This window comes from Poecilia latipinna, unplaced genomic scaffold (assembly GCF_001443285.1).
Source record: "Poecilia latipinna isolate Pla-1442-1.1 unplaced genomic scaffold, P_latipinna-1.0 Scaffold1851, whole genome shotgun sequence".
Taxonomy (NCBI): Eukaryota; Metazoa; Chordata; class Actinopteri; order Cyprinodontiformes; family Poeciliidae; genus Poecilia; species Poecilia latipinna.
In genome coordinates this window covers 27,009-54,690 of record NW_015114467.1, presented here as the reverse complement: position 1 = coordinate 54,690, position 27,682 = coordinate 27,009, and the positions used below count along the sequence as shown (strand labels likewise).

General features: G+C 37.1%; 3 protein-coding genes and 1 long non-coding RNA gene across 4 annotated transcripts in view; 2 read left to right on the top strand and 2 right to left on the bottom strand.

Moving 5' to 3' along the window:
* LOC106934738 (myelin-oligodendrocyte glycoprotein-like) overlaps positions 1-990 on the bottom strand; it is a 6,092-nt gene extending 5,102 nt beyond the window's left edge. Inside the window, exon 1 of the mRNA XM_015014824.1 lies at positions 835-990. Within this exon, the coding sequence (XP_014870310.1) occupies positions 835-922 (88 nt within the window). The 5' untranslated portion in view covers positions 923-990. The remainder of the gene's footprint in view (positions 1-834) is intronic.
* Positions 991-1,709: 719 nt separating this feature from the next.
* LOC106934733 (uncharacterized) lies at positions 1,710-16,002 on the top strand. Its single transcript, XR_001421754.1, has 3 exons — positions 1,710-1,720; positions 4,219-4,222; positions 15,922-16,002. It is a non-coding gene; the product is annotated as an uncharacterized LOC106934733 (long non-coding RNA).
* On the bottom strand, positions 10,424-22,776 carry LOC106934732 (butyrophilin-like protein 2). The gene is made up of 8 exons (XM_015014820.1): positions 22,641-22,776; positions 21,124-21,459; positions 19,680-20,021; positions 19,073-19,423; positions 18,953-18,979; positions 18,825-18,854; positions 11,893-12,018; positions 10,424-10,591 (listed from the first exon to the last, which is right to left on the bottom strand). Exons 1-8 carry the CDS (start codon positions 22,708-22,710, stop codon positions 10,512-10,514), a joined length of 1,362 nt encoding a protein of 453 aa, XP_014870306.1. The 5' UTR covers positions 22,711-22,776; the 3' UTR covers positions 10,424-10,511.
* Positions 22,777-25,056: 2,280 nt separating this feature from the next.
* The window catches only part of LOC106934741 (uncharacterized), an 11,859-nt gene continuing 9,233 nt past the window's right edge, over positions 25,057-27,682 (top strand). Inside the window, exon 1 of the mRNA XM_015014828.1 lies at positions 25,057-25,101. Coding sequence (XP_014870314.1) covers positions 25,071-25,101 — 31 coding nt within the window. The 5' untranslated portion in view covers positions 25,057-25,070. The remainder of the gene's footprint in view (positions 25,102-27,682) is intronic.

Genomic DNA, 27,682 nt, shown 5'->3' with positions numbered 1-27,682 from the left:
ACACCAATTACTTTATAACCACCTGTAAACAGACAAACATGCAGAATGGTTCATGTTGTAAAGTCAGTGCTCTCAACTTTCTACATTTTCTGAAAATTTACTTTAAACAAAATTCACAAACAGCAGTGGTAGGTAATACTGTCAGCTATGCACAGTTAGATCAACTAAGCAACTCTGCCGTAGAGCCGAACGTAAATGACGTAAAACTCAACTTCACGTTTATTATGAAATCTATAACTAAACACCATCACTCAACTAAAACATGCAAGGAGACGTTCTTGGGGAAATCAAACCAAAACATGAACGATGCTCAAGTTTTATTTGCAACAGTTGACAGGTTCGCACGCCCTCCAGTGACGTCACCTCCTGAATCAAACACGGCCTGCAGCGAGTTTGCCAAATTCTTTTCGGAGAAAATAAAAAAAGTCAGAGGATTAATCAGCCACACTAAACCCAGTTCCAATGCTGTACCCAGACATAAATGCAGAATGACTCATTTTCAACTACTTTACTATAAAACCCTAGAAAAATATATATAAATAAATGAAGCTCCTCTTCCTGCTGTCTTGTTATCCTACCCGCACCTTTTCTTAAGAAAGTCCTGCATGTCGCTGCTAATAATCTGACCCGAATAGTAACTCATCGCTTTCATCCGGTGTTTCCCCCAGGCTTTGGAAACAGCAGTTACTGTACAATCTGCACAAACTACAGGCCGACCTCCAACCTCCGGTAACAATCAGCATCTGTAGGTGTTGATATGTCAATTTGTTGACAAATGAAAGGACGACAGCGGGAGTAAACTTCCCGGACAGTTAGAGAAAAAGTTTTACTAACCGTGAACTTTCTCCACAGAAACTAAAACAAATATGAAAACCCTCCAAAAATTCTTAGACGTTTTCTTCACTCGCAGGAGCATTTTCATTTAGAGATGGTCGCAGTTCCAAAAAACATGCCTGCTTTCTGCCAAGCCGGTGTAACCCGGAACATAAAACGTCAACGTCAGACATAAAAAGGTGGAGTTATTGATAAGTGTGGTAAACCCTTAGAGTCAAAATTCACCCGTTCGTTCTGAACTGGAGAGATGCAAACTGCTATAAAACCGAACCAGCGGTTAGATATCTACCACATGATCCGTGTTATGGCCTATTAAGAATCTTTCATCATAAACCGGCTGCCTTATAGCCGCCCGGCCACCAGATTTCCAGAGCCATTAGACTCATCATCTTGTGGAAGTGATTTAAAGTATCTTCCATTCCACAATCTAGTCAACTTTTTCAATACTATTAAGGAATTATTGGCCAACTCGCTAAAACCAACTCCCATATCTTGTTTAAAAGCTATTTTTAAGTTTATTTATTTACTAAGATATTTGCACAAGAAACTAGACAATAATTTTGTGATTTTCCAGTGTAGAACCTCCCTAAAACCCAAAACTTGACTCGCATCATGAGCTGCTTCATGGAACTGGAAATCTGTAGTTGGTCTCTGTAAAACCATCTTGCATGTTTTTGGACTATGAAGCTGAAGGACCAGGTAAGGACCTGGACACAAGGGGACATTCTAACTCCATGCAGAATCTGAAACCAGAACCTTCTGGCTGCAAGGCACCAGTGCTAAGAATATGGATTATGATAAAGTTAAATATTAAATTAAAATATTAATGATGGTTCATTTTGGAGTTTCCCTTTGAATTACTCAACTACTTTTCTTGTTCAGACTTGTTTTGTTACATCACTCTATATTACAGAAATAACTAATATTCTTTTTAAAGTAACTCTATAAAATATAATTTATTTTCTTTCATATACAATATGAAGAATATTTTTGGTTTTTAATTACTACATTAGACCATTTAGCACCATTTAAAATCTATAAAATGGATAACCTTCCTGACTTAGTAAATAGCTCAAATTAACAATTCAATTAAATCAATTATTACAGATATCTATTGAAAATCAACATCCACAGCTAAAACGTCTTCCTTTTAAGAAGTTAATTTATACTAAATAATTGATAATTTAATAATATATTGATAAATTAGGTTTCTTTCAACAATACATTCCTTTGCAAATAATTGATAGTGGGAAATATTTTTGAAGAAAAAAGTGAAATTCACAACAATAAAAATGTAGAGAATGCTTTTTATATACACTTTTGATATAAGTAAACATTAGTCATTTCAAAAGTAGAAATAAACATTTATTTATTTATTACAGCACCAAAAATCCTCACCAGGAGGAATTAGAGCATTACAGTCTCATAATACAGCCTGTTTCTAGCACTAGCGGAACAAGTCAGCGCCAGGCCGGGGGGTGAGGCCAATGACCGGGCCCCTCACGTGTATCGCCTGCGCTGCTGGAAACTGTTGAGGGCGGGGGGGACAGTAACTTTATCATTACATACACCTTTCTGAACAGGCAAGGCCGCACTTTCTCTGTCTACAATCAGACATTAAAGTGACTTGAAACCATTCCTCCCTTCCTGGGAACTCCAGACCCGGGCCCACATCTGGCCCAGGCTGGGGGGCAGCCGCCCCTCCAGCCCCCCCTATAGCTCCGCACCTGGTTTCTAGGCAGGGGTCCTCAAATCCAGGCCTGCAGGGTCAGGGTCCTTTAGATAGCTGATCAATTGGCTGAGTTTCCTCCTCACTCCTGATTATTTCACTCAGGTTTGTTGAAACAGAGACACATTGAAAAGCCTACAGGACACCAGCCAACTGGATTTGAGGATCCCTGATCCAGAGAAAATTTTGTGTTCATTCTAAAATTATTTTACATCCTTAAATCATCTTTAACATGGACAATTTCTTTTTTTTAAACTAAAATGGCTAGCTATATAAACTAAAATAAGTCATCTCAAAACAGTCCTAATAATTATGACATTAAAAGACAGACTAATAATACAATTTAAAAGCATCATCACTGTAATTATTGTAAAAAGAAGAATCATTGTGGTGATTTAGTGTTGTTACTGTTAGTATTGACTTCAGCAGATTAGTTATCATTGTTTGGTCCCAGTGAAGAAACGGGTCCAGGAGAAGTTAGTGCTACGTCTTCATGTTCCTGTCTTTGTCCTGCTGTCTCGCTTTTTACTGTACCTGGACAACACAGGGAAGCAGTTGAGACTGTAGATGCACATTTTAGGGCGCATTCACATCAGCCCTGCTCAATTCGCTGAAATCAAACTCTAGATTGTTTTTCTAGAAAGTTCGGCTTGTTTAGGGAGGTGTGAATGCACAATTGAACTCTAATGTGGATGAATAAAGCAAACTCTGGCCCACCTACAAACCTACGCCTTCTGTTCAGTTGAAGTGAACTTCTTGATTTTTATTGACGCCTGGCAAAAATACGTTAAATACCATTACTGCCACCTACTGGTATGGACTGTGGTTCATGAGGATTTAATTCAATTTTAATTGCAATTTTGGTCCGTAGTTGTACCGAGTCTGTGGAACTGTCAGGTACAAAAACACCCTCAGTTTAGCTTCATAAACCTACTCTGATTTGTTTTGGAAATGTGTGAAGAGTTTCCATTCTTGTTGTCATATCACTTTTGAATGGAATTTTATTTTTTCTCCACTTCTTGACAAGAGCTGGAGAGAGGTTTTATCATCACAAACATGCAGTTAAATGTTGTAGTGACAACTTTAGAATCCAAAAAAAAAAAAATTATTGTTCAAACATCAAAGCATACAAATCACATAATAGTTATTGATAATGATGTAAAGCAGGGGTGTCCAAAGTCGGTCCTAGTGGCCCAGCATCCTGCACGTTTCAGTTCTCTCCCTGGTGATAGTAACAACCTTTTCAGCTTGTCAATGTTCCTCTTAGGCCATCTAACGAACCATTATTTGATCCAGGTGCGTTAAACCAGGGAGAGAATAAAACATGCAGGATGCCGGGCCTCAAGGACCCACTTTGGGGACCACTGGTCTAAAACACCACAGTAAAATATGGAATCTTCAACAAACTTATCTATAATATGTATGTAATCATGTAATTAAAATTTTATAGAAAATAAATTAATTACTCACATTTCCATACAGAACAGAAAACACAGGAAGAACAAAACAAATGAAGATGTTACCGCCTGAAAGAAAGCATAAGTGTTATATTTTGTAATTAGATTATTTCTTTATTTACTTGTTAAACATAGTTTCAGTACAAAAGCAACTGTTCTTGGTATAGTAATCTGTGATCTTATTTTCTCCTATTATAGAAAAGTTCTTAGCCTTTACTCACTGGTCGATGCGATTACTGATGTTGCTGATGAGACACTTCGATCACTTTGGTGACCTGGATCAGTTTTACATGGAGCAAAGAAAAATCGCCATTATTTAGGAAAAAAACCCACAAACATTGTCAAAATGTTATTTATGTGGGTCAAATCTTGGTTCTTGAAAAGACTAGAAATGTGGTTAAAACAGAAAAAAGTAGACTGTCCCCTGTTGAGATTAATAAAGCTGATTTTACTGTGTCAGTAGCAGTTTTGCCTTCACAAAAAGGGGATATGGAGATATTGCTCTGTTTAAACAAGAAAAGCTGCATCTGGCATCACATTAGATCAGAGTAGAAATACAAAAATGGGGGAAGTAATGCGTGACGTGCAAAGCGCCAAAATGATTCTCAGTTCGTTACTTAGGTAATACAGTAGCGTCATGCAAATAAAACCATATTCTAGTCAATGCTAAGTCTTTGCTGTTGCTGTTGTATTTGTTTCCGGCCACATCACACTGCTGGCCTTAATGCTCAATTTCAATTTTGTGTGGTCATTCACATTGCCAAACATACAGTGAGGAAAATAAGTATTTGAACACCCTGCGACTTTGCAAGTTCTCCCACTTAGAAATCATGAAGGGTCTGAAATGTTGATCTTAGATGCATGTCTACTGTGAGAAACATAATCTAAAAAAATCCAGAAATTACAATGTCTGACTTTTCTTTAAAAAAAAAGTATTTGAACACCTGCCAATCAGCAAAAATTCTTACATCAGCACATGTCCAGGTCTGTACCCCGCCTCTCGCCCGGAACATTAGCTGAAGAGGTACCAGCAACCCTCCCAACCCACTATGGGACAAGGGTGTAAAGAAAATGGATGGATGGATGGATGGATGGATGGATGGATGGATGGATGGATGGATGGATGGACGGATGGACGGATGGACGGATGGATGGATGGATGGGTGGATGGATGGATGGATGGATGGATGGATGGATGGATGGATGGATGGATGGATGGATGGATGTCCAGGTCTGTCTTAAGTTTGACCACTCCTCTGAATCATCCGGATGATCCAGAGGAGTGATAGGACAAAGTTATGTGTCCAGATGAGAGATAATTCATCCATTTGATTCAGGTGTGTTGGACCAGGAACACATCTAAAAGGTAAAGGACAAAGGCCTGGGTTTGAGGACCCCTGGTTTAGTCAAAACATATTTATATACTAGAATGGCCTAATAAAAGTCCAGACCTAAATCAAACTGAGAATCTGTGGTAAGACTTACAACTTGATGTTAACAGATGTTTTCCACCCAATCTGACTGAATTTGGGCTGTTTTGAAGGTCAAATTATTTATTATTTATGTCTTAACCCACTTTGTGGGTAAAAACATACCTCAAAAGACTTGCACCTGTAATTGCAGTAAGACAGTACCACAAAGTAGAATATTTTTTGAAAAAATATTTTTAAACTAAAATCACAATCAGAATTTTCAATTACTTTGAGTTAGTTAGCACAAAATCCAAGAAAATCAGTCTCTGAGTTTCAACGTGATGAGAATCATGTTATAAACCCTCACTGGCCACTTTATTAGGTACACCTGTCCAACTGCTCATTAATGCAAATATCGAATCAGTCAATCACATGGCAGCAACTCACTGCATTTAGGCCTGTAGTCACGGCCAAGACGATCTGCTGCAGTTAAAGCCGAGCATCAAAACGAGGAAGAAAGATGATTTAAGTGACTTTGAACGTGACATGGTTGTTGGTGTCAGACGAGCTGGTCTGAGTTTTTCACAAACTGATGATCTGCTGGGATTTTCACTCATAGCCATCTCTAGGGTTTACAGAGAACGGTCAGAAAAAGAGAAAATATCCAGTGAGTCTCAGTTCTGTGGGCACGAATGCATTGATGAGGTCAGAGGTCAGAGGAGAATGGTCAGTCTGTTTAAAACCGAGGTCTGCAGAAGAGCATCTCTGAACGCTCAACAGATCAAACCTTGAGGCGGCTGGGCTACAGCAGCAGAAGACCCCACCAGGTGCCTCCTGTCAGCTAACAACAGGAAACAGAGGCAACAATTCACACAGGCTCACAGAAACTGGACAATAGAAGATGGAAAGATGTCGCCTGGTCTGATGAGTCTGGATTTCTGCTGCGACATTCAGATGGTCGGGTCAGAATTTGGCGTCAGCAACATGAAGCCTGGATCCATCCTGCCTGGTATCAACGGGTCAGGCTGGTGTAATGGTGGGAGGATATTTTCCTGGCCCTTTGGGCCCATTAGTACCATCTGAGCATCGTGTCAACGCCTCAGCCTACCTGAGTATTGCTGCTGACCACGTCCATCCCTTTAAGGCCACAGTGGACCATCTTCTGATGGATACTTCCAGCAGGACAACGCTCCATGTCATAAAGCCTGGATCATCTCAGGCTGGTTTCTTGAAGAATCAGTTCACTGAACTCAAAACCTTTGGGATGTGGTGGAACCAGAGATTCACATCATGGATATGCAGCCAACAAATCTGCAGCAACCGCATGATGCTATGAGGTCAATATGAACTAGACTCTCTGATGAGTGTTTCCAGTACCTTGTTGAATCTCTGCCATGAAGGATTAAGGCAGTTCTGAAGGCAAAAGAGGATCCAACCCGGTACTATCAAGGTGTACCTAAAAAAGTGGCTGGTGAGTGTGTTTCCTAGTTGTTTGCTTTAAATCAATGGTCTCAAACAGCATTCAGCTTCAGCCCAGCTGACTGTGATATTAGCTCATTAGCAGAGCTCTGTTGACTACATGCTAGTGGGGAAGTGTCTTCTAAAGGTTGCAGGACTCTGCCCCTCAAGGATTGCAGTTTGAGACTACTGTTTTAAACGAACAGAACTCACCAACATTCAGGGTAACAGTTGCCTTCTTTACTTGACCTTGAAGTTTGGAAACTATGCAGGTGTAATTTCCTGCATCCTCTTGAGTTACATTAGTTACTTTCAGATAAATATTTCCTTGGACCATTTCTTTGCGAAAGAGAGTCGTTCGACCTTTGAACTTTGGATCTTGAGAGACGAGATCATCATCACTGCTTCGATACCGATGCACCAGTTTGTCCTGGAGTTTCCACTCCACCGTCAAACTTGTGACGTCCAGCTCAGGTTCCACGCGGCACTGCAGGACGGCATCCTTCTCCTCTGCTGTGACTGGCTTGGAGGGACCAAACACCTTATACTCAACTGGAGAAACCATAAAATAAAATATGTAAACTAAAATGAAATGTGACAAGATCTGTTGTTTATTATTATTTCTTTAAATAAAAGTATTCTGAGCTCAGAGCTTCTGCTTTTATTCTTCTTTTTTCTTCAGATTTTAGCCAGTCTGTGAACATGGATTTTTTCTGCTGACTCAGCTTTCTTCCTCATAAAACTGAACTGTTCATTTTTGCTGCAGAGGAAGCGAAACTGAAGCTGTATTGTATTGATTTTTCTATTATTTTACATCAATCACATTTACTTGAACTGCATTTTATGTCCTCAGGAAAATCTGACTGCTTTTACTGTTCTGAGTCCAAACATGGATGATATATAACAGAATTAGGTTTACAGGACCCGGCTATTATGAAGGAATCTGCAAACAAGGCAAAAGGTACCTACAGTTGACTTGGAAACGCATCATTAGTCATGTCACCTCACACAGGTGATGTGGTCAAAAATAATACAAAGTTAGTCTGTAAAATCGAAACGCAACAGAAATTATTTTTGATGTAAAGTTATAAACATTTCTAAGATAAGTTCACTGTAGATATTTGAAATAAATAACACACGTCTGATCTTAGAAATCCATCCATTGTCTGATTACAAGGCATCTGGGCAGCTCTGGTGTGATAAATATCTAAACAGTTTGAGTTATAAATACTTTTTATTTAGTGCATTTTCCTTTTTTCAAAATTACCAACTGAGACATATCAGTTTAAATGGTATGAAATGAAACACACAGTTAAACTGTATGCAGGTAAAACTGGCTGTAAATCTAGGAAAGTAACAAATATCAAAAGGGAACCACAGAGATCTCTGGTGGAGGAAACTCTGAGGTAAACTTGGGCTCTGCACTCTGCAGATGCTCCATTGTGACAGGCATGTGATCAGCTAATGTGAACCACAAACAATCTGAAAGTGTCTGAATGCCCAGTATTAGGCACAATAATGTCACATAGACCGATCTCAGTGTTTTCCTAACCGCCATAAAACAGAAGAAGAAGTGCTCAGCATCTGAGCTGTGAGCTAAGCTGGTGATTTTAAGGTTGTTGTCTGACCGGAGCCAGAACATTAACATCTTAATGCATTATAGTCCTGCACAGTGGCCCAGTTGGTAGAGCTGTTGCCTTGCAGCAAGAAGGTTCTGGGTTCGATTCCCGGCCCCGGTCTTTCTGCATGGAGTTTGCATGTTCTCCCTGTGCATGGTGGGTACTCTGGTTTCCTCCCACAATCCAAAAACATGACTGTCAGGTTAACTGGCCTCTCCAAATTGTCCCTAAGTGTGTGTGTGTGTGCATGGTTGTTTGTCCTGTGTGTTACCCCGTGACAGACTGGTGACCTGTCCAGGGTGACCCTGCCTCTCACCCAGAACGTTAGCTGGAGAGGCAGCAGCACCTCCTGACCCCACTGAGGGACAAGGGTGTAAAGAAGATGGATGTCTGTCATGGTTGTTGTTTTTCTTCCTGCTTGTGCGTATCAGAGCACAGAATAGTGATGTTTGTTGAGTTTCAGTGATGTTCAGATAAATGCAACCTGGACGAACAGACTCAGGTCTGATTTGAAAAGAACAGAAACGTATCTGAAATAGAGCCACATATCTAAGCAGTCTGGGTTGTATTTCTAAAATTCTTATGTGTGTTAAGACTGTCATGAAAAGATCAGATAAAGATCACATAATGGCAAATAAAAATGGATTTGGGTCATTCAGGCTGTGATGTGGATGTAGCTTATTAGATACTAAAACTTTGTAGGTAAATGTTACCCCCTCTGATTGCAGGCCACACAAAATCATTCAATGGGCTGTAAATGGGCCCTGGTCCACATTTTGGACACCCTTACTAGACAGAAACTAATTCTTGAAAGATAAGTAGTGATAAATAGGGTTTGATCTGCTTTCTTTATGAAAATTTTGAATTTAAAATTTGAAATACATAACATTGTTTGAGCTTTTATTTGTAAAACATAAACGCCATGAATAATATCTCCTCACCTTAAGTCTTAGTTGCACAGGTAACCCATTTTAGACCTACATACGTCTGGAGTGACGCTCTACAGCTTTAAGCGTTGTTTGTAATGATTGGATGAGGGTTAAAATCAATTTAAAATATTTTGGCACTGATGTAGAGAAACATATTTGGATTCGAAAACAAAAATTAAATTCACAAAATGGCGAAATAATCGGAACATACCTGCTACTTCCGCGATGGAGGAAAATAAAAACGAGTGTCAGCCAAGGAGCCCTAAAAAACAGTCTTAACATTTCTCCCACATGAACAGAAGAGAAGAGTAGAGACTAGGCTTTAAAAGTTACCAAAAATGATTAAATGTTGATTCTTCTTGGAGCGTTTGGATTAAAAAATATACAGCTAGATTCATATAAATGCTTTCACTTTCTTTACCAACTAATAGGAGAAGGGACGATGACTAATGCAAACTTCAAATGGATAAACAAACAAATTAACTATTTTTGGTTAATAATTCAAATACTACACGAATCAATGTCAAGTTAAATATGTCTTTATAAGGGAATTTTAAAAAAAAATCATTGAAACGCAATTTTTAAAATATCTTTATTTTACAAATTCTTTTTACAAATTCTGTGCAATGCCCAGCAGATGGCGACAAATTGCCTTTCAATATTTTCAATTAATAATTTTACATTTTTTAAATTTGTGTTTTCTTGGATATTTCTATGAAGTGAACTGAAGAAAAACAGAATGTACACATCCTAGAGCCATAGCTAAAGAAGGATATTACTTAAATTTTTAAGGGATTTATAAAAATATAAATGGAATATGCAAATAATAACTAGCTTCCCTGTGAAAGTTAAAAGCAGCATCTCATGCTACTACATCTCACTAAATCTTAAGGAAGCACAACAACAGCAGCACACTATAGTCAAAGAAAACAGCTGGCATGTTCAAGAAGCTGCTTTAATAAAAAAAGGATTGAGAAACACTGGCTTTGTTGTTGCACAGAACATGAAATTAACAGTTTTGTTTATTTTAACTTAGAAGTCGATGTTTGGTGAGCCGCCTCTTTGGGTCCAAGTCATTCACCGTCATTATCACCATGTGGCATCGCTCTCAGATTGTTCTGATTTTCTCCTTCTGGTTCTGCAAATCCATTTACTAAACAACACATATATTTTTTATTAAATCAGTATGTTTATGTTTTAACTATGCTTTAAACATTAAAAATCAACATAATCACCATAGAAAAGAATAAAATACAGATACTTTGACTCAATAACAGTTTTAAATTTATAGCAGAAAGGGGAAATGTATTTTTAGGACCAGCCAAAGAAGCCATTTCTGTATTAATGTAATAATTCTGATTCTGACATTCCTACAGACGAAACTAGACATTGAAGAGCATCAGGAAAAAGTAGCTTCCTACAAATAAACTCTACAAATAAACTCTAGTTGTCTTGTGATCGGAAGGTTGTAAATTCGATGTCAGCTTTGTCCTGCCACATGTCAGTGTAACCCTGGGCAAGGAACTTAACCCCAAATTGCCTACATCGGTGTATAAATGTTTGTGAGTGTGAATTGGTGAACGTGACTAGCAAAAAGCACTTTGCATGGTCAAAAGATTGAAAAAGCACTATATAAGTTCAGTCTATTTACTTTCAGAAATTCATGACTATAATACTTCAAAGTGTTTACTTAATAAAAATATAAGCCATGAAGAAACAGCATCAGATGTCTGATCCGATTGAAACATTCTGCAGCAGCAAAATGACTCCAGAAAATGCTTTAAAGATTCATCTGCGAGTCTGAATTCATGTGAAGCTGCTTTCCTCCATATATCTGCAATTAAGTTATTGGGTGCAACACTGTTCATTCAAACTGTTCAATCAGCACAGTTTGATTCTTTTTTGTTCATGAGATGTTGGAGAATTAAAGTTAATACCATAGTTTTAACGGTTTGGATGAACCACATACAGACATATTGAACAAATTAGATCCCAATAATACATCCCAATGAGTCTTGTCAGATTAAAAGCACCTTTTGAAAGCAACTTTATATAGGTATTAAGCATTTTTGTGTGTGTGGGGGAGCATAGTGGAAGGGGAGTTTTATCTTTTCTTTTGTTATTATTATTAATTATTATTATTATTATTATTATTCCTCCCTCAACCAGTGTAGTTTATTTAAATAGGGTTTAACTAGATCTCAGCTGTAAGGTTCCCAGGACCAGCATACTTCTATTTTTAGCTTGGCCATTTTTGTATAATAAAATAAATTCTGACTACTCTCACCCTTCCAGGGCATCTGTAAACCAAACAAAATGTATCTAAGTTACAAGCAGTGCCTCCGTTAATTTTTACAAGTTTATCTGTGTGATAATCTGGTAAAAAGGATGATTTGAAATTCTCCAGACACTCTCTGTTAGTGGTAGTTGTACCCAAGGTCACGCATTACTTACATCTTCCTCCACATTTCTTCCATAAGTAAAAAATTATGCAGAAGGCCAAAGGTAAGCCAAAACCCAGTCCCAGTCCCAGAGCCAGACCAAGATACAGAGCAATTGTCTTGCAAGGAGATGGTTCTTCTGTAAAAAAAAATAAAAATAAAAAAATAAATATGTAAGATCTTTTTTTAAGCTTTCAAGAACACTCTAGACTAATCATTATTCTTTCTACAGAAAGAATAATGATTAGTCTACCCTGTCAACCCTAACCGCACAAATATTAACCCAGGTCACAGCGCACTTGGTCTAAAGTCCGCAAAAAGTTCTTCAGTTCTAAATGGGCTTTCATGCTCCATGTAACAAAGTTGTCTACCACTATTTTATCTTCTTTCTCATCACCACCATAGTTGTCAGAATACTCCTGTAGATGACAAGTATCTGTGCAGCTGAAATCACTGGTGTACAGAGCAAAGAGGAAATGCTGACCCAAGTGTATGACAACCTCTGTACCAGTGTTTTTCAACCTGTTTTGAGCCAAGGTACATTGTTTTAATTGAAAAAGTCATGAGGCACACCACCAACCAAAAATGTAAACAAAGATAGTCTGTAGTCTCCATGCAAACAGTAAAACATGGTGGTGGCGGCATCATGCTTTGTAAATATTAACTTAATATTTGGAAGTTATTTTTCAATAGATCCAAAGAAAATGTCTACTCACCATCGTTATTGTGCTTTTTATGGGGAGGAACTTTTGTGTGGACACAGAAAAACAAACATTAAAATATGACAAAATGCAGCCAAAAATGTAAGATGAGAAATGATGACACTACAGATATTTACNCATGCAAGGAGATGTTCTTGGTGGAAATCAAACCAAAACATGAACGATGCTCAAGTTTTATTTGCAACAGTTGACAGGTTCGCACGCCCTCCAGTGACGTCACCTCCTGAATCAAACACGGCCTGCAGCGAGTTTGCCAAATTCTTTTCGGAGAAAATAAAAAAAGTCAGAGGATTAATCAGCCACACTAAACCCAGTTCCAATGCTGTACCCAGACATAAATGCAGAATGACTCATTTTCAACTACTTTACTATAAAACCCTAGAAAAATATATATAAATAAATGAAGCTCCTCTTCCTGCTGTCTTGTTATCCTACCCGCACCTTTTCTTAAGAAAGTCCTGCATGTCGCTGCTAATAATCTGACCCGAATAGTAACTCATCGCTTTCATCCGGTGTTTCCCCCAGGCTTTGGAAACAGCAGTTACTGCACAATCTGGACAAACTACAGACCGACCTCCGGTAACAATCAGCATCTGTAGGTGTTGATATGTCAATTTGTTGACAAATGAAAGGACGACAGCGGGAGTAAACTTCCCGGACAGTTAGAGAAAAAGTTTTACTAACCGTGAACTTTCTCCACAGAAACTAAAACAAATATGAAAACCCTCCAAAAATTCTTAGACGTTTTCTTCACTCGCAGGAGCATTTTCATTTAGAGATGGTCGCAGTTCCAAAAAACATGCCTGCTTTCTGCCAAGCCGGTGTAACCCGGAACATAAAACGTCAACGTCAGACATAAAAAGGTGGAGTTATTGATAAGTGTGGTAAACCCTTAGAGTCAAAATTCACCCGTTCGTTCTGAACTGGAGAGATGCAAACTGTTATAAAACCGAACCAGCGGTTAGATATCTACCACATGATCCGTGTTATGGCGTATTAAGAATCTTTTATCATAAACAGGCTGCTTATAGCCGCCCGGCCACCAGATTTACAGAGCCATTAGACTCATCATCTTGTGGAAGTGATTTAAAGTATCTTCCATTCCACAATCTAGTCAACTTTTTCAATACTATTAAGGAATTATTGGCCAACTCGCTAAAACCAACTCCCATATCTTGTTTAAAAGCTATTTTTAAGTTTATTTATTTACTAAGATATTTGCACAAGAAACTAGACAATAATTTTGTGATTTTCCAGTGTAGAACCTCCCTAAAACCCAAAACTTGACTCGCATCATGAGATGCTTCAGTGGAACTGGAAATCTGTAGTTGGTCTCTGTAAAACCATCTTGCATGTTTTTGGACTATGAAGCTGAAGGACCTGGTAAGAGCCAATGGACACAAGGGGACATTCAAACTCCATGCAGAATCTGAAACCAGAACCTTCTGGCTGCAAGGCACCAGTGCTAAGAATATGGATTATGATAAAGTTAAATATTAAATTAAAATATTAATGATGGTTCATTTTGGAGTTCCCCTTTGAATTACTCAACTACTTTTCTTGTTCAGACTTGTTTTGTTACATCACTCTATATTACAGAAATAACTAATATTCTTTTTAAAGTAACTCTATAAAATATAATTTATTTTCTTTCATATACAATATGAAGAATATTTTTGGTTTTTAATTACTACATTAGACCATTTAGCACCATTTAAAATCTATAAAATGGATAACCTTCCTGACTTAGTAAATAGCTCAAATTAACAAGTCAATTAAATCAATTATTACAGATATCTATTAAAAATCAACATCCACAGCTAAAACTTCTTCCTTTTAAGAAGTTAATTTATACTAAATAATGGATAATTTGATAATATATTGATAAATTAGCTTTCTTTCAACAATACATCCCTTTGCAAATAAATGATAGTGGGAAATATTTTGAAGATAAAAGTGAAATTCACAAAAAATAAAAATGTAAAGAATGCTTTTTATATACACTTTTGACACACATTTAAAAATAAAAGTAAACATTAGTCATTTCAAAAGTATAAATAAACATTTATTTATTTTTACAGCACCAAAAATCCTCACCAGGAGGAATTAGAGCATTCCCATAATACAGTCTGTTTGCAGGCAGAGATCCTGCAGGGTCCTTTAGGTGGTTGATCAAATGGCTGAGTTACCTCCTCACTCCAGAGTCCAGCCAACGACCTGATTATTTCACTCAGGTTTGTTGAAACAGAGACACATCGAAAAGCCTACAGGACACCAGCCAACTGGATTTGAGGATCCAGAGAAAATTTTGTGTTCATTCTAAAATTATTTTACATCCTTGAATCATCTTTAGATGCTTCGTCATCACGGCTTCGATGCCGATGCACCAGTTTGTCCTGGAGTTTCCACTCCACCGTCAGACTTGTGACGTCCAGCTCAGGCTCCAGGCGGCGCTGCAGGACGGCATCCTTCTTCTCCTCTGCTGTGTAGTTGACTTGGAAACGCATCATTAGCCATGTCACCTCACACAGGTGATGTGGTCAAAAATAATACAAAGTTAGTCTGTAAAATCGAAACGCAACAGAAATTATTTTTGATGTAAAGTTATAAACATCTCTAAGATAAATTTACGGTGCATATTTGAAATAAATAACACACGTCTGATCTTAGAAATCCATCCATTGTCTGATTTCAAGGCATCTGGGCAGCTCTGGTGTGATAAATATCTAAACAGTTTGAGTTATAAATACGTTTTATTTAGTGCATTTTCCTTTTTTCAAAATTACCAACTGAGACATATCAGTTTAAATGGTATGAAATGAAACACAGTTAAACTGTATGCAGGTAAAACTAGCTTTAAATTCAGGAAATGAACAAATATCAACAGGGAACCACAGAGATGTCTGGTGGAGGAAACTCTGAGGTAAACTTGGGCTCTGCACTCTGCAGATGCTCCAATGTGATAGGCATGTGATCCTCTAATGTGAACCACAAACAATCTGAAAGTGTCTGAATGCCCAATATTGGGCACAATAATGTCACATAGAGCGCTCTCAGTGTTTTCCTAACCGCCATAAAACAGAAGAAGAAGTGCTCAGTATCTGAGCTGTGAGCTTAGCTTGTGATTTTAAGGTTGTTGTCTGACCAGAGCCAGAACATTAACATCTTAATCCTCATTATAGTCCATCATGGTTGTTGTTTTTCTTCCTGCTTGTAGAATAGCGACGTTTGTTGAGTTTCAGTGATGTTCAGATAAATGCAACCTGGACAAACAGACTCAGGTCTGATTTGAAAAGATCAGAAACGTATCTGAAATAGAGCCACATATCTAAATGACCTGGGTTGCATTTCTAAAAATCATGTCTGTGTTGTTCAGACTGTCACGAAAAGGTCACAGATCACATAACATAAAAAAAATGGATTTGGGTCATTCAGGCTGTGATGTCTACACACAGCCTGAATGACTGTGTGTAGAGTCTTTCGAAACAACATATGAAAATGTTGAATTTAAAATTTTAAATGGATAACATTGTCTAAGCTTTTATTAGAAAAGCATAAACGCGCTTGGTTTAAAAAAATAAGCAGCTCGATTCATAAACTCTTTCACTTTCTTTACCACCGAATAGGAGAAGTAATGAGAAATGCAAACTAGAAATAACTCGTGTAATTCAAACATTACATGAGTCAATGTCAAGTTAAATATGTATTTATAAAGGAATTTAAGAAATCATTGAAACGCAAATTTTAAAATATTTTTATTTTACTAAAGAGGCGCATTCTGTACACTGCCCAGCAGATGGCGACAAATTGCCTTCCAAAAATTTCAATTGACATTTTTTAAAGGTTTTAACTTGAGTTTTCTTGGCTTTTTCTATGGAGTCACATTTCCACCTATAAGTTTTACCTGAACTGAAGAAAAACAGAATGCAAACATCCTAGAGCTGTAGCTGGAGAATAATATACCTTTAGTTTTTAAGGTACTACTATAAATGTGAACAGAGACAAAATTAAAAATTGCAATATGTATTTATTGTTTATAATTATTGTTTATTTTTAATATGCAAATGATAACTAGCTTCCCACTTATTACATAATACTATCTCACTCAATCTTAAGGAGGCACAATAACTGCAGCACACTATAACCAAAGAAAACAGCTGGCATGTTCAAAAAGCTGTGAGAAAAAGCACAGCTTATTTCTCCTCAGCCTTTTGTTGCTTTATAAAGAAAAAAGCCATTTAGAAACACTGATTTTGTTGTTGCACGGCACATCAAATTTTCAGTTTTATTTATTTTTACTGAGAAGCAGCTGTTTGGTGAGCCGCCTCTTTGGGTCCAAGTCATTCACCACCGTGAGCATCATGTGGCATCGCTCTCAGATTGTTCTGATTTTCTCCTTCTGGTTCTGCACGTTGACCTATTAAATAACACAAATATTTTATAAACTCAACGTGTTTCAATTATACTTTAAAAGCTTGAATGAAATAATCATACAAAAGAATAAAATACAGATAATTTGATGCAATTCTCCAGTTTTAAATTTGTAGCAGCAAAAGGCAATGTATTTCTAGGACCAGCTAATTAAGCCATTTCCGGATTAATGTAACAATTCTGACAGAGGAGACGAGACGTTCAAGAGCATCAGGAAAAAGTAGCTTCCAACAAATACAACACAAATGAGTGCCATGCATTACCATAATGTCATGTGGTGATGCATGGCATTATGGAAGATATTATCATTTTTATCATCTCACTTAAAATACATTTTAAGTAACACTTCCTTATGTAGACTAATATAACTGCATTTGCAGTTAATGTTAAAGAGTATGGTATAAAAATGTAAATCTTGATCATGTTTTTTTCCCCTCATTTTCAATGCAAAGTGAGCTAACAAATGTAATTTAAATGTTTCACCAAGTTAATATGGGTTGGTTCCAATCCACTGGACAATTTGATATATTTAGAGACAAAGAGGATGTGACATCATAGGTGACAAAATACAATAAAATAAAACAAAAACATCTAGAAAAATCTAGGGTGGAAAGAATCTCACCTTAATAAATTCATTATTACAGTGTTTCAATAATTACTGGTTACTTATAATAAAACATAAGCCTGGAAAGAAGCAGCGTCAGATTTCTGATCAGAATGAAACATTTTGGTGCAGCAAAATTACTCCAGAAAATGCTTTAAAGATTAATCTTCGAGTCTGAATTTATGAGAAGCTGCTATTCTCCATATATCTGCAGTTATTCCCCCAAGATGTTGGATCCAACGATGCTCATTCTAACAGACGTAGATGGAAAAACTGCTGCTCTTGAGTTCTCTACATTCACTATGTATTGTTCGGTCATAGTTTTCTTAAGAGGAATATCTTTAATTAATCTGTTAGGTTGAGTGTGAAATGTGCTTTGCAAAATGTCCTATATTTCCCTGCCTTATACTATTTGTTAGTCAATTGTTACTTACCTTGTCTTCCATATTTCATAAATCCATAAAAAAATTATGCTGAGTACAAGAAGTAAGTCAAAAAAAAGTCCCACATATTGCAAACTAATATTGCAGGAAGATGATTCTTCTATAAAAAAAAAAAACAGAAAGAAAGAAAAGATATGAAACATGTAAGATTTTTCCAATTTTTAAGTTTCGAAGGACACTGCAGACCAATCATTACAGATTATATTAAGGGTTGAGAATTACTGCTGGGCCTTTAATTACTTCATGCTGGGCCAATCAAAACTCTATGTCAATTTTGATTGGCTGATAATTCTGTCAGCCAACAACTACATGTTATTCAGGTGGATGGGAAAACATAAATCAGTGCATCCCCCCGACACCCCCAAGGGAAGGTACGTCAAGGTGAAGGAACGTAGAAAACAGGTTCAGATTTACAACATGCTGTGCACTTGAACCAGACATGCAGTCCAGCTCAGTTTTATTTATGGATTATTATAAAACTTACGTATTAAAAAAAACTTATTATTAAGTGTAGATGTAAGGAAATACAGGAGTTTGTACTTAATGTATACTTCATTGTAGAATACATTGAATGCATAAAATAGAGTATATTTCACAGTTACAAAGGTTTTGTTAAGTACAAAAACAACTCAGATAATCTCCATGCAAACAGTAAAACATGGTGGTGGCGGCATCATGCTTTGTAAATATTAACTTAATATTTGGAAGTTATTTTTCAATAGATCCAAAGAAAATGTCTACTCACCATCGTTATTGTGCTTTTTATGGGGAGGAACTTTTGTGTGGACACAGAAAAAAAAATACATTAAAATATGACAAAATGCAGCCAAAAATCTAAGATGAGAAATGATGACACTACAGATATTTACACACCTGGACAAGTACACTGATCTGTCTTTACTGGAAATGTTGAAGAAGAATCGTGACAAGATGTGTTAGAAAATTTAAATATTTCCCTAAGATCAGTTTATACTGTAGAGATTTAAAACTTACCAACATTCAAAGTAACATTCACCCTCCTGACTTTCCCATCCAACTTGGGAACGAAGCAGGAATAGTTTCCTGCATCTTCTGTGGTGACATTTTTCAGCATAAGGGAAATGTTACCACGATCCAGCTCCGAGTTAAAGAGAGATGTTCTGTTTCTGAATCTCTCATCTTGCATGGAGGGATTGTCTTTGTGACTTCTGTGAATGTGCACCTTGGAGTTGTTGACTGTCCACTCCAGAGTCAGATCTGAGAGAGAAGACGGAGGCTCCAAATGACACGGCAGGACAGCAACCTGTCCCACCTCCACTGTGACTGGTTCATCTGGACCCACAACCTCTCTGTCACCTGCAGAAACTAAAAATCACAGTTACTGTAAAACATCAGTGCCTTTCTCCAGTAGCACAACAACATACACTTTGGTTTTATAACATTAAGTTCTTTTTAGGCCACAGACAAAAACAAAGAACTGATGTCTAATAGTTCATGTAGCACTCAGGAGTAAATCTGAGTGAGACAAACTCATAATTCAAAGCTTAAATTCATGCATGTGTAATTCTGCGTTGTCAAGATGGCGTCTTTTATTAGTCAACTAAAAATATCACCAACTTACCTACTGTGACAAAAATAGAGCAATAGAGCAACTCCTTTTGCTCTACTAATTGTGAAATTAAGCTGCATTGGTATTTTCCATTGTCTTCGAGACGCACTGCAGAGATTTTCAGGGAAAGGTTTCCTGCAGCCAGTTCCTCGGGGAAAAGCGATAACCGTTCTGTATTTCTCTCTTTTTCCTTTGCAGTGTCATGTTTTTCATTTTCATAAACTATGTTGTTTCCTTGTCTCCACTGAAGTGTTTTTCCAGAGGCATCTGCGGGCGTCTCAAGGCGGCATGGCAGGATGACATCATCACCCGCTGTCACTTCAATGTGCTCAGAGGGGCAGACTACATTTGGTTCTGTAGAAACAAACATTTAATTTAGAAATAACCTTAAATTCTTTGGTGTAGCCATTTAATAATAATGCATCTCCTTTGTTGTGTACAGTACAGGCTAAAAATCCATATTTTACTATTAATTTTTCCTTAGAGAGCAGTTCTGTTATTGGTGCAAACTGCTGTTGTTGAGCCGATGCTTTGGCATTATTGAAGTAACGTATTGAACATTTTCCAATATCTGAACTTGTCAATACATCAGTAAACAGCAGGTCTTCAAAACTCATTTAAGATCTGTTGTTGTATCAACCTTCCAGATTTTTCAGGTCTAAATCCAAAACCAAACGGGGAGAAGCAGCTTTCAGCTTCTATGCACCACGAATCTGGAACAAACTTCCAGAAAACTGTAAAACAGCTGAAACACTGAGTGCCTTTAAATCCAGACTAAAACCCAGCTGGTTAGAGCTGCTTTTAATTAATAACAAATGGAACATTTATCAACATTTTTGATGAAGAATATTCTTGGTGATTTCGATGATTGATTTTCACAAAATGTAATGTTTGTTGCTTGTGTCATAATTGGTGATTATTTGAAGTTTTTATTATGTTGATCTTGTTGCTCAAATGTGCTTTGCAAATAAACAAGACTTGACTGAACTGGTCACATATCCTCCTGAATCTGGACTTAAAAGAGACTTTATGAACATGTAGCACATTTATGATACCATTGTTTCTTAAATAAAGGTTCAGGGAATATTATTTATTTTGTTTTCCTGCTCTGTTATTCTTTATACACCAGGCCAGTGCTCTGGTCCTCAGTTACCCTTTATGTCCTGAGGATTGGGCCAGATAAAAGGTGAAAGCCATAACAAACATAAAGTCTTACTACAAATACGCTGAAACTATCAGGGGTTTTGGCCACTGCTCTAACATTTATATATTAATATGCTGCTTGGCTACACAAAGGAATGAAAGGTAATAGAAATAAAACTACCAACTTGTTAAAGTCAAAGCATGAAACAAATTTAATTCTGTAAATACCTTTCAGATATTTCTCTCTACATCTAATCATTAAACATGTTTAATATTTGGCCCTTTTGATTTTCAGCTGCTGAGAATGACTTACCAACATTGAGCTTAATATAACACATTTTATTCATGGACTCGGTGTGAACAGAGCACTTATATCTTCCTTCATCAAGGAGGTCTACTGAGGACAGCGTGAGGGACAGATTTCCTTCGGTCAGCCCTTCAGAGGACAGAGACGTCCGCCCTCTGAAATGCTCCAATTGCTTTGAAGAATCATGTTTTCCCCCATGATGATGGTGGACAACATGATTCCCTTGTTTCCATTTTACTGTTTCTGCTGAAGCGTCCATTGGTGGCTCCAGGTGACATGGCAGTAGGACGTCCTCACTTTTCACTGCTCCTATGGCCCTGGATGGGCAAACTAAATCTGGATCTGTAGAAAAATATGTGATTTAACCAACTGAGCTTGTATCCATTCATTTACAAATGAACCCCAGAAACAACCACATGATGTCAACAACATCTTGTTAGAGTTTTCACTTTTTTCCTCAGGTGTTAAACTTTTTCACCACTTTGTACATTTCCATTAACATATTTCTTATTCTGTGAAATGCAAACTGCTGCCTTATTAGAGATCATGCGTTGTGCATATAAAGTATTCAACCCCATGCGTGGCATGTTTTACCCTTTTTGTTGCCTTACAAATCAAACACAATCAATTAAATCAGATTTTTAGACTAAAAACAAGCGATAGCTAATAATCCCTCTTAAAGTGACTGGCCTAACTCAGCAGACGTCCAGTATGAAGATCATACAACACAAATTAGTGGAAAGGTTTTCCATCCAAAAAGACTTCAAGTCCACATAAGTAAGATACATCATAGCCTTTAGAAAAATTAATCTTGTGATTTTTCAAAAACATCTACTACAGGATATTTGTTGCTATTTGTGAAGATTCATCCTTTTATTTCTACTTTGCGAAGAGAATGGACACATTGGGATGTTCCTGTTTATGGGAAGGTATAAACCTTCCCATAAACAGGAACATCCCAATGTGTCCATTCTGTTGTGTCCAACACATTTCCAATTTGCAATAAATGACGTGTCATTTTAGGGAAGAAGAAGTAAGTGTGGAAAGAACAATCATGTGTCAGTTTATTTCTTTTCCTCAAGGAAGCCACCTGTGGTTCTGAAGTCTGTGTCTATCTTCCTCATATTTAAATTTGTTTACCTTTTAGGATTTTATGTTACAATGCATAATTCAGACCTTTAAATCCTTTATCTATATAATAAACCTCCTCTGTGAGTAAACACAGAAGTGGTGCAGAAATGAAATGATCTTTAACTGCATTATAGTGAAGAGGAAGCATGTGAGTCATATTTTGTTCTTTGAAGAAGTGTTTACAAATAACATAAACATCTTAGCATTTAAAGATATCCATCAAATTAGGTTTAATTTCCCAGACTATATTTGATTTCTTACATTCAGTGAGCAGCTAAACGCACAGAGATCTGGATGATGTCACTGAGATTTATATTATTTCACATTAGATATTTTAGAGTAAAGAAGCAGTAAGGAAAAGTAATAATAAAGAAAAATGACCAGTGACCTACCCTTGGTGTCCTCTGTGAGGAAACAATCTGAACAAACAAGCAGCAGCAACATTACAGGAATCAGCTTCATTGTAGATTAATTTTCATACAGAAGCTTGAGCCACGACTGAGGATTGCCAGGATCGGTTGATGCCCTCTGATGGATCCACTTTCATATTCACGCCTTATATCCTGCACCAGGGGCGGGTCTAGGATTTTTAAACACAGTAGGGCACCAATGCAGATGGATTGGGTCAATGCATATTTTGGTAACTGGATTGTCTCATCAGAACTCCCAAAAAACATGGTTATTAGATTTATACACATTCATTGTAAAAAAATAATAATAATAACATGTCATTAAATCAGAAGCCATTCTTCCTTCATTTGTGGTAAAAATGGTTGTGCAGGAATTAAAATTTAGCTGAATATTCTTTGCATATTCAAATTATGGAAAACATGGAATACATGAAAACTTTTTTTTCAGAATTTCTAGAAGCATTTAATTATATATGTACTTTAAAGAAAACATTTTTTAACTTCAGACCTCTTTGATTGACTCTCCTCCCCCTGTTCTGTCTTCTTGCAACTTATAAAACATTAGACGCCCTAATTTCATCTAAAAACTGTTGACTAAAACACTAGCAGCAAAAAAAACCTTCAACTTTTCAAATGACTAAATTAAATTGCTTTATTTAAATCATTTATCTAATCAAAACACAATTTTTTTTTTTTTTTTGCCAGAAAACATTTAGAATCGCTGGATTATCCTCATGTCTGTTTTCAAAGTATTCAGCCAATGGTGACGAATTACAAACCCGACATGAGAACAATTATTGTCAATGTAATGATACCAGTGACCCCGTCATGCATATCTTAAGACAGGAGTGCCCAGGTCCAGAGCAAACCCTGCAACTGAAAGATGCATCCCTGCTCCAACACACCTGAGTAAAAAGGTGAACTTCCCTTATTAGCAGCAGCGCAGCTCTACAAACAAGCCATTCGTTTGATCCAGGTGGGTTGCATCTAAAATATCAGTCACTAGATCAGCTGCAGCTGGAGGATTGATTTTTTAGGCAGACCTGTGAAGAAACTGTTGCAGTAATCGATGTGACTAAAGATAAAAGCATCAATGAGTTTCTCTACTTATACCCATAAAGTATTCCTCAGAGGACTGGAGGATTCAATTATAATGTGACACTTTCCAGTTTCTATCATTATTTGCATTGCTTGGTGGTAATATGTCTGTGTCATGATGAGGTATCGTTGAAAGTGGACCCAGATGCAGAGGGGCTGAGGCATTTAGTTTATCAGGGTTTCCTCCACTGGTGGGGACACTATGGCTGCCCACTAGCGGCTCACCGTGTTTTAAAACATTTTAAAACTCTGAAACTGCTTTTTATAATACGGGGTAATTTCTTCATGACCTCAACTTGGAAAAAGTGAAAATTATTCCTTCCTGAGAAATTGGTGTTTTGTGTTATTTTGTCTCTGTTTCTGCTCTGACGACTTGTTTCTGGTGCGTCACATAAAATTTCACCAGGAAGTTGAAGTGTGTCTGAAACTCCTCGGTCACTTTTTCTCCTCGGTCCGCCCCTTTGAGAACAGAAAGTCCCTTTATGTTAACTCTTTATTTGACGGGGTGGCATAACACTGACAGTGTCGTATACATGACTTAACTCCTGTCATGAACATGAAGGCGTCTTCATGAAAGTTTACGACTGTTGTCATGAAGTGTCATTTGGTAAATAATGACTCCTATGATGCAAAATTGACACTTTTAATGAACTTTTAATACAAGTTTTAATGCAACTTTGCATTAAAAATGTCATTATTTACCGAATGAGACGTCATGACAACAGTTGTAAACGTTCATGAAAACTCCTTCATGTTCATAACAGGTGTTAAATCATGTATACGACACTGTCATGTCAGAGTTATGCCACTCCCTACAGCAAAGTGTTACATATTTGGTTTGTGGAAATGGTAACAGAAATATTTGTGGTTGTCTTCTAAATCTTAACTTTGATTTGGTTTTGAAAGTATGGCTGTTGCTCGTTTCCTGTTTTCTGAGCAGCATTTGTGCTGAGAAACGTTCACAGTTCTCATAAGACCTGGTGGAAAATACTTTGCAAAGTGTGACTGTGGTTTTCTGTGCAGAGAAAAAAACACATTGGTGTTATACAGCTGAGTTGGACGGCTATTTTCTGAAGGTGTTGCACATGAAAATCATCGTAACAGTGAATTAATTTAATATAACAACAGAACATAAAATTAAACAGAAACAGAAAACTTGCTCTTCTAAACCTGAGACACTTTAAAGGAATCTCTACTGAAATATTACCAGTTATATTTTCTAAACATTTTAATGACTTCCTGTAGGTTCATCACCTTCCTGTCAAAGTGTTAAAGCTGCTGAGTTAGGGCGAAGTGATATCATCGGCTTTCGATATGGCGCTCACGTCACTGTGTTTCGTCCTCTGTAAGTGTATTTTCTTTAACAACTTCCTTATAATGGATTTGTTTTATGACTTCTTCATTTTTCCTCAGAAATCAAAGACTCTGTAAGCTACATTTCAATTAATATATTTTTTTTACCCCGGCATGTCTCTGTTTTCTCTGATATAGAAAAACTGACCAGCTTTCTTGGGTTTTGAAAATAAAATGTAAAGATATCCGACTGTTTCCATAAAAAATAATATTAAAGTCAGACTGCACATTTCAACATAAACAAAGAGGCTTTCAATAGAAATCTAGCAGTTATCTCAGGTATTTTTCATTGAAAGCAAATGTGACAAAGGAACTGCATATTGGTCAGTATTTGTTCAGAACAGCTTATCTGGATCAGTAGTTTGGTAATAGCTGGTTGCACTGTGGCAGCACCTTCTCTGAGTATTTTACACCATTCAGAGAGATTTTTAGTCAATGCAACTTAAGTCAAAATGGGAATTCAATAAATAATATGATCTTATTATATTATTTATATAATAAATAATATTATATTATTATATAAATGTTTAAAATGTTGTACATTTTAAATGTACAACATTTTAAAATAAAGGCATGGCTTATTTTCACTTATCTAGGTTTGTCTAAACTTTAGAAAAACATATAGTTTAATACATTCACTTTGAAAATGTCACTTGCATATAAATAGCTATTTGTGCAACAATGTGAGGAGCATTTAAATATTTATTCATTAGAAACACATTCAACAGATGTCATTTTCTCTCTTTTTTAGTGTTTACTTAAAGAACTGAAACTGTGGCAAAAAAGGAAAGACAAGAAACTACATAATGGTAACAACAAGAGAAGGGTCGACAAACTGCTTGAGAATTGTAGTGGCTTACATAACATCCATGAAACGGGCAGATATATTGTTTGACATACAATGAGAAATATGAAGGTTATCCAGTATTTCCTTTACTGTTTGCTCCTTATTCTGTTTGTTGGGGTGCCTACACTGAACAAAAATATAAACGACCTATGTCAAATATAAGAGTTTTATGAACATTTGGGTTCTCAAACTATATTTTCAGTATTTACTGATCTTCATATCTGCATCGATATCATCGTGATGTGGCCATTTGTAGCGGATTGACAGTCCTTTGAACATGATGGGGTCAGGTTGAGGAATTTGATTGTGACCCAGTTGACTTCTGGTAGGCGGGCAGTCTGAGGTGTGATGCGTCTGTCGTCCAGACCAATAGTCTCATCAGCTGTGTGCATCCCTGGTCTTAAACGATCTCGCAGATGGACGAGCCAGATGTGGCCATCTTGTGTTGGAGTGGTCACATGTGGCCAACGAGGATGAGGTCGATTTGCAGAAGTGCCAGTCTGTTGGAAACCAACTCTTAAACAGCAGATGATCCGATAATGGACACAGAGCCGTGCAGCTGCTGCTTTGGACATCCCTGCATCCAACATGCCGATGGCATAACATGAGACATCTGAGGCTTTATGACTTGTGACAAAGTTTGACGTTTTGGGGCCTTTCATTGTTCCCAGTCCAAGGATTGTCCAGTTGCTGCTCATTTTGTCTCACCCACTGGACATGCCCCAGCCATGCACTGAGTAAAAACACAACTCACTGAGTAATGCTCACCGATGACAAGCTGGATTAAAAATTATACACAAATCAAGAGAAATATTACTTTTGTACAATAAAAAGTCAGCAAATGCTCTTTTACATTGGTTAACTCCACACGGCAACAATATTTGACATGTTACGTTTATATTTTTGTTCACTATACTTGGGTATTTATTTTGTGAAAATAGATTTATAATAAAAATTGTGTGAATGGAGCAAATCTCCAGGATTAATTAGGTGAGACAGATCACTTCTCTGTTACAGTAAGGAAAGAAAGAGAAAGTCAGACAGATGGTAAAGAGCTGGTGATGAAACCCCAGATCCTAAACACTCTAGTCATTTAAAACTTCTCACTCTGCTGTGGTGACTTTACTTCCCACCACAACTTCAAGACAACCAGTAAGTGCTGCCACAGTTTCCATACAACAGCTAATTTCTATGCGCCTATAGAGATTGAAGCCATTGATTTTCCATTTTCTTGATTTTTGTGTTTTTTCTGTCCAACCTGATCGTTTTATAATCAGAAATTGGAATTCATATTTAAACATAGAGATGGACTCAATTTGAGTAAGAATATAACGCAAAACTGGATTTGATATCAGATATTCACCTTCTCCTGCTTATTCAAGACAAGGCCATGGGGGGAGACTCTTTCAGCAAAGCGGATCCCCTTTCCTGCTCTGTCTCCCTAAAGGTCAACCGGAAGCCATTTCAGCCTGTCATGAGACATAATGTCTCCAACTGGCAATCCCTGCTCCAAAACACCAAATCAGAAGACATCAAGAGGATATCTTAGCCAGATGCTTCTCAGCCAGTTGTTTTTCAAACCAGATTTTACTCTTACAGTTAAAACTTGTGACCATTGGTGATTGCTGGAGGGAAAGTCTCCTTGTTCTTCTTTCACTATAACATTCATGTACCGCAGAGGTGTCAAACTATATTTCACCGAGGGCCACTTCAGCATATTGGCCCC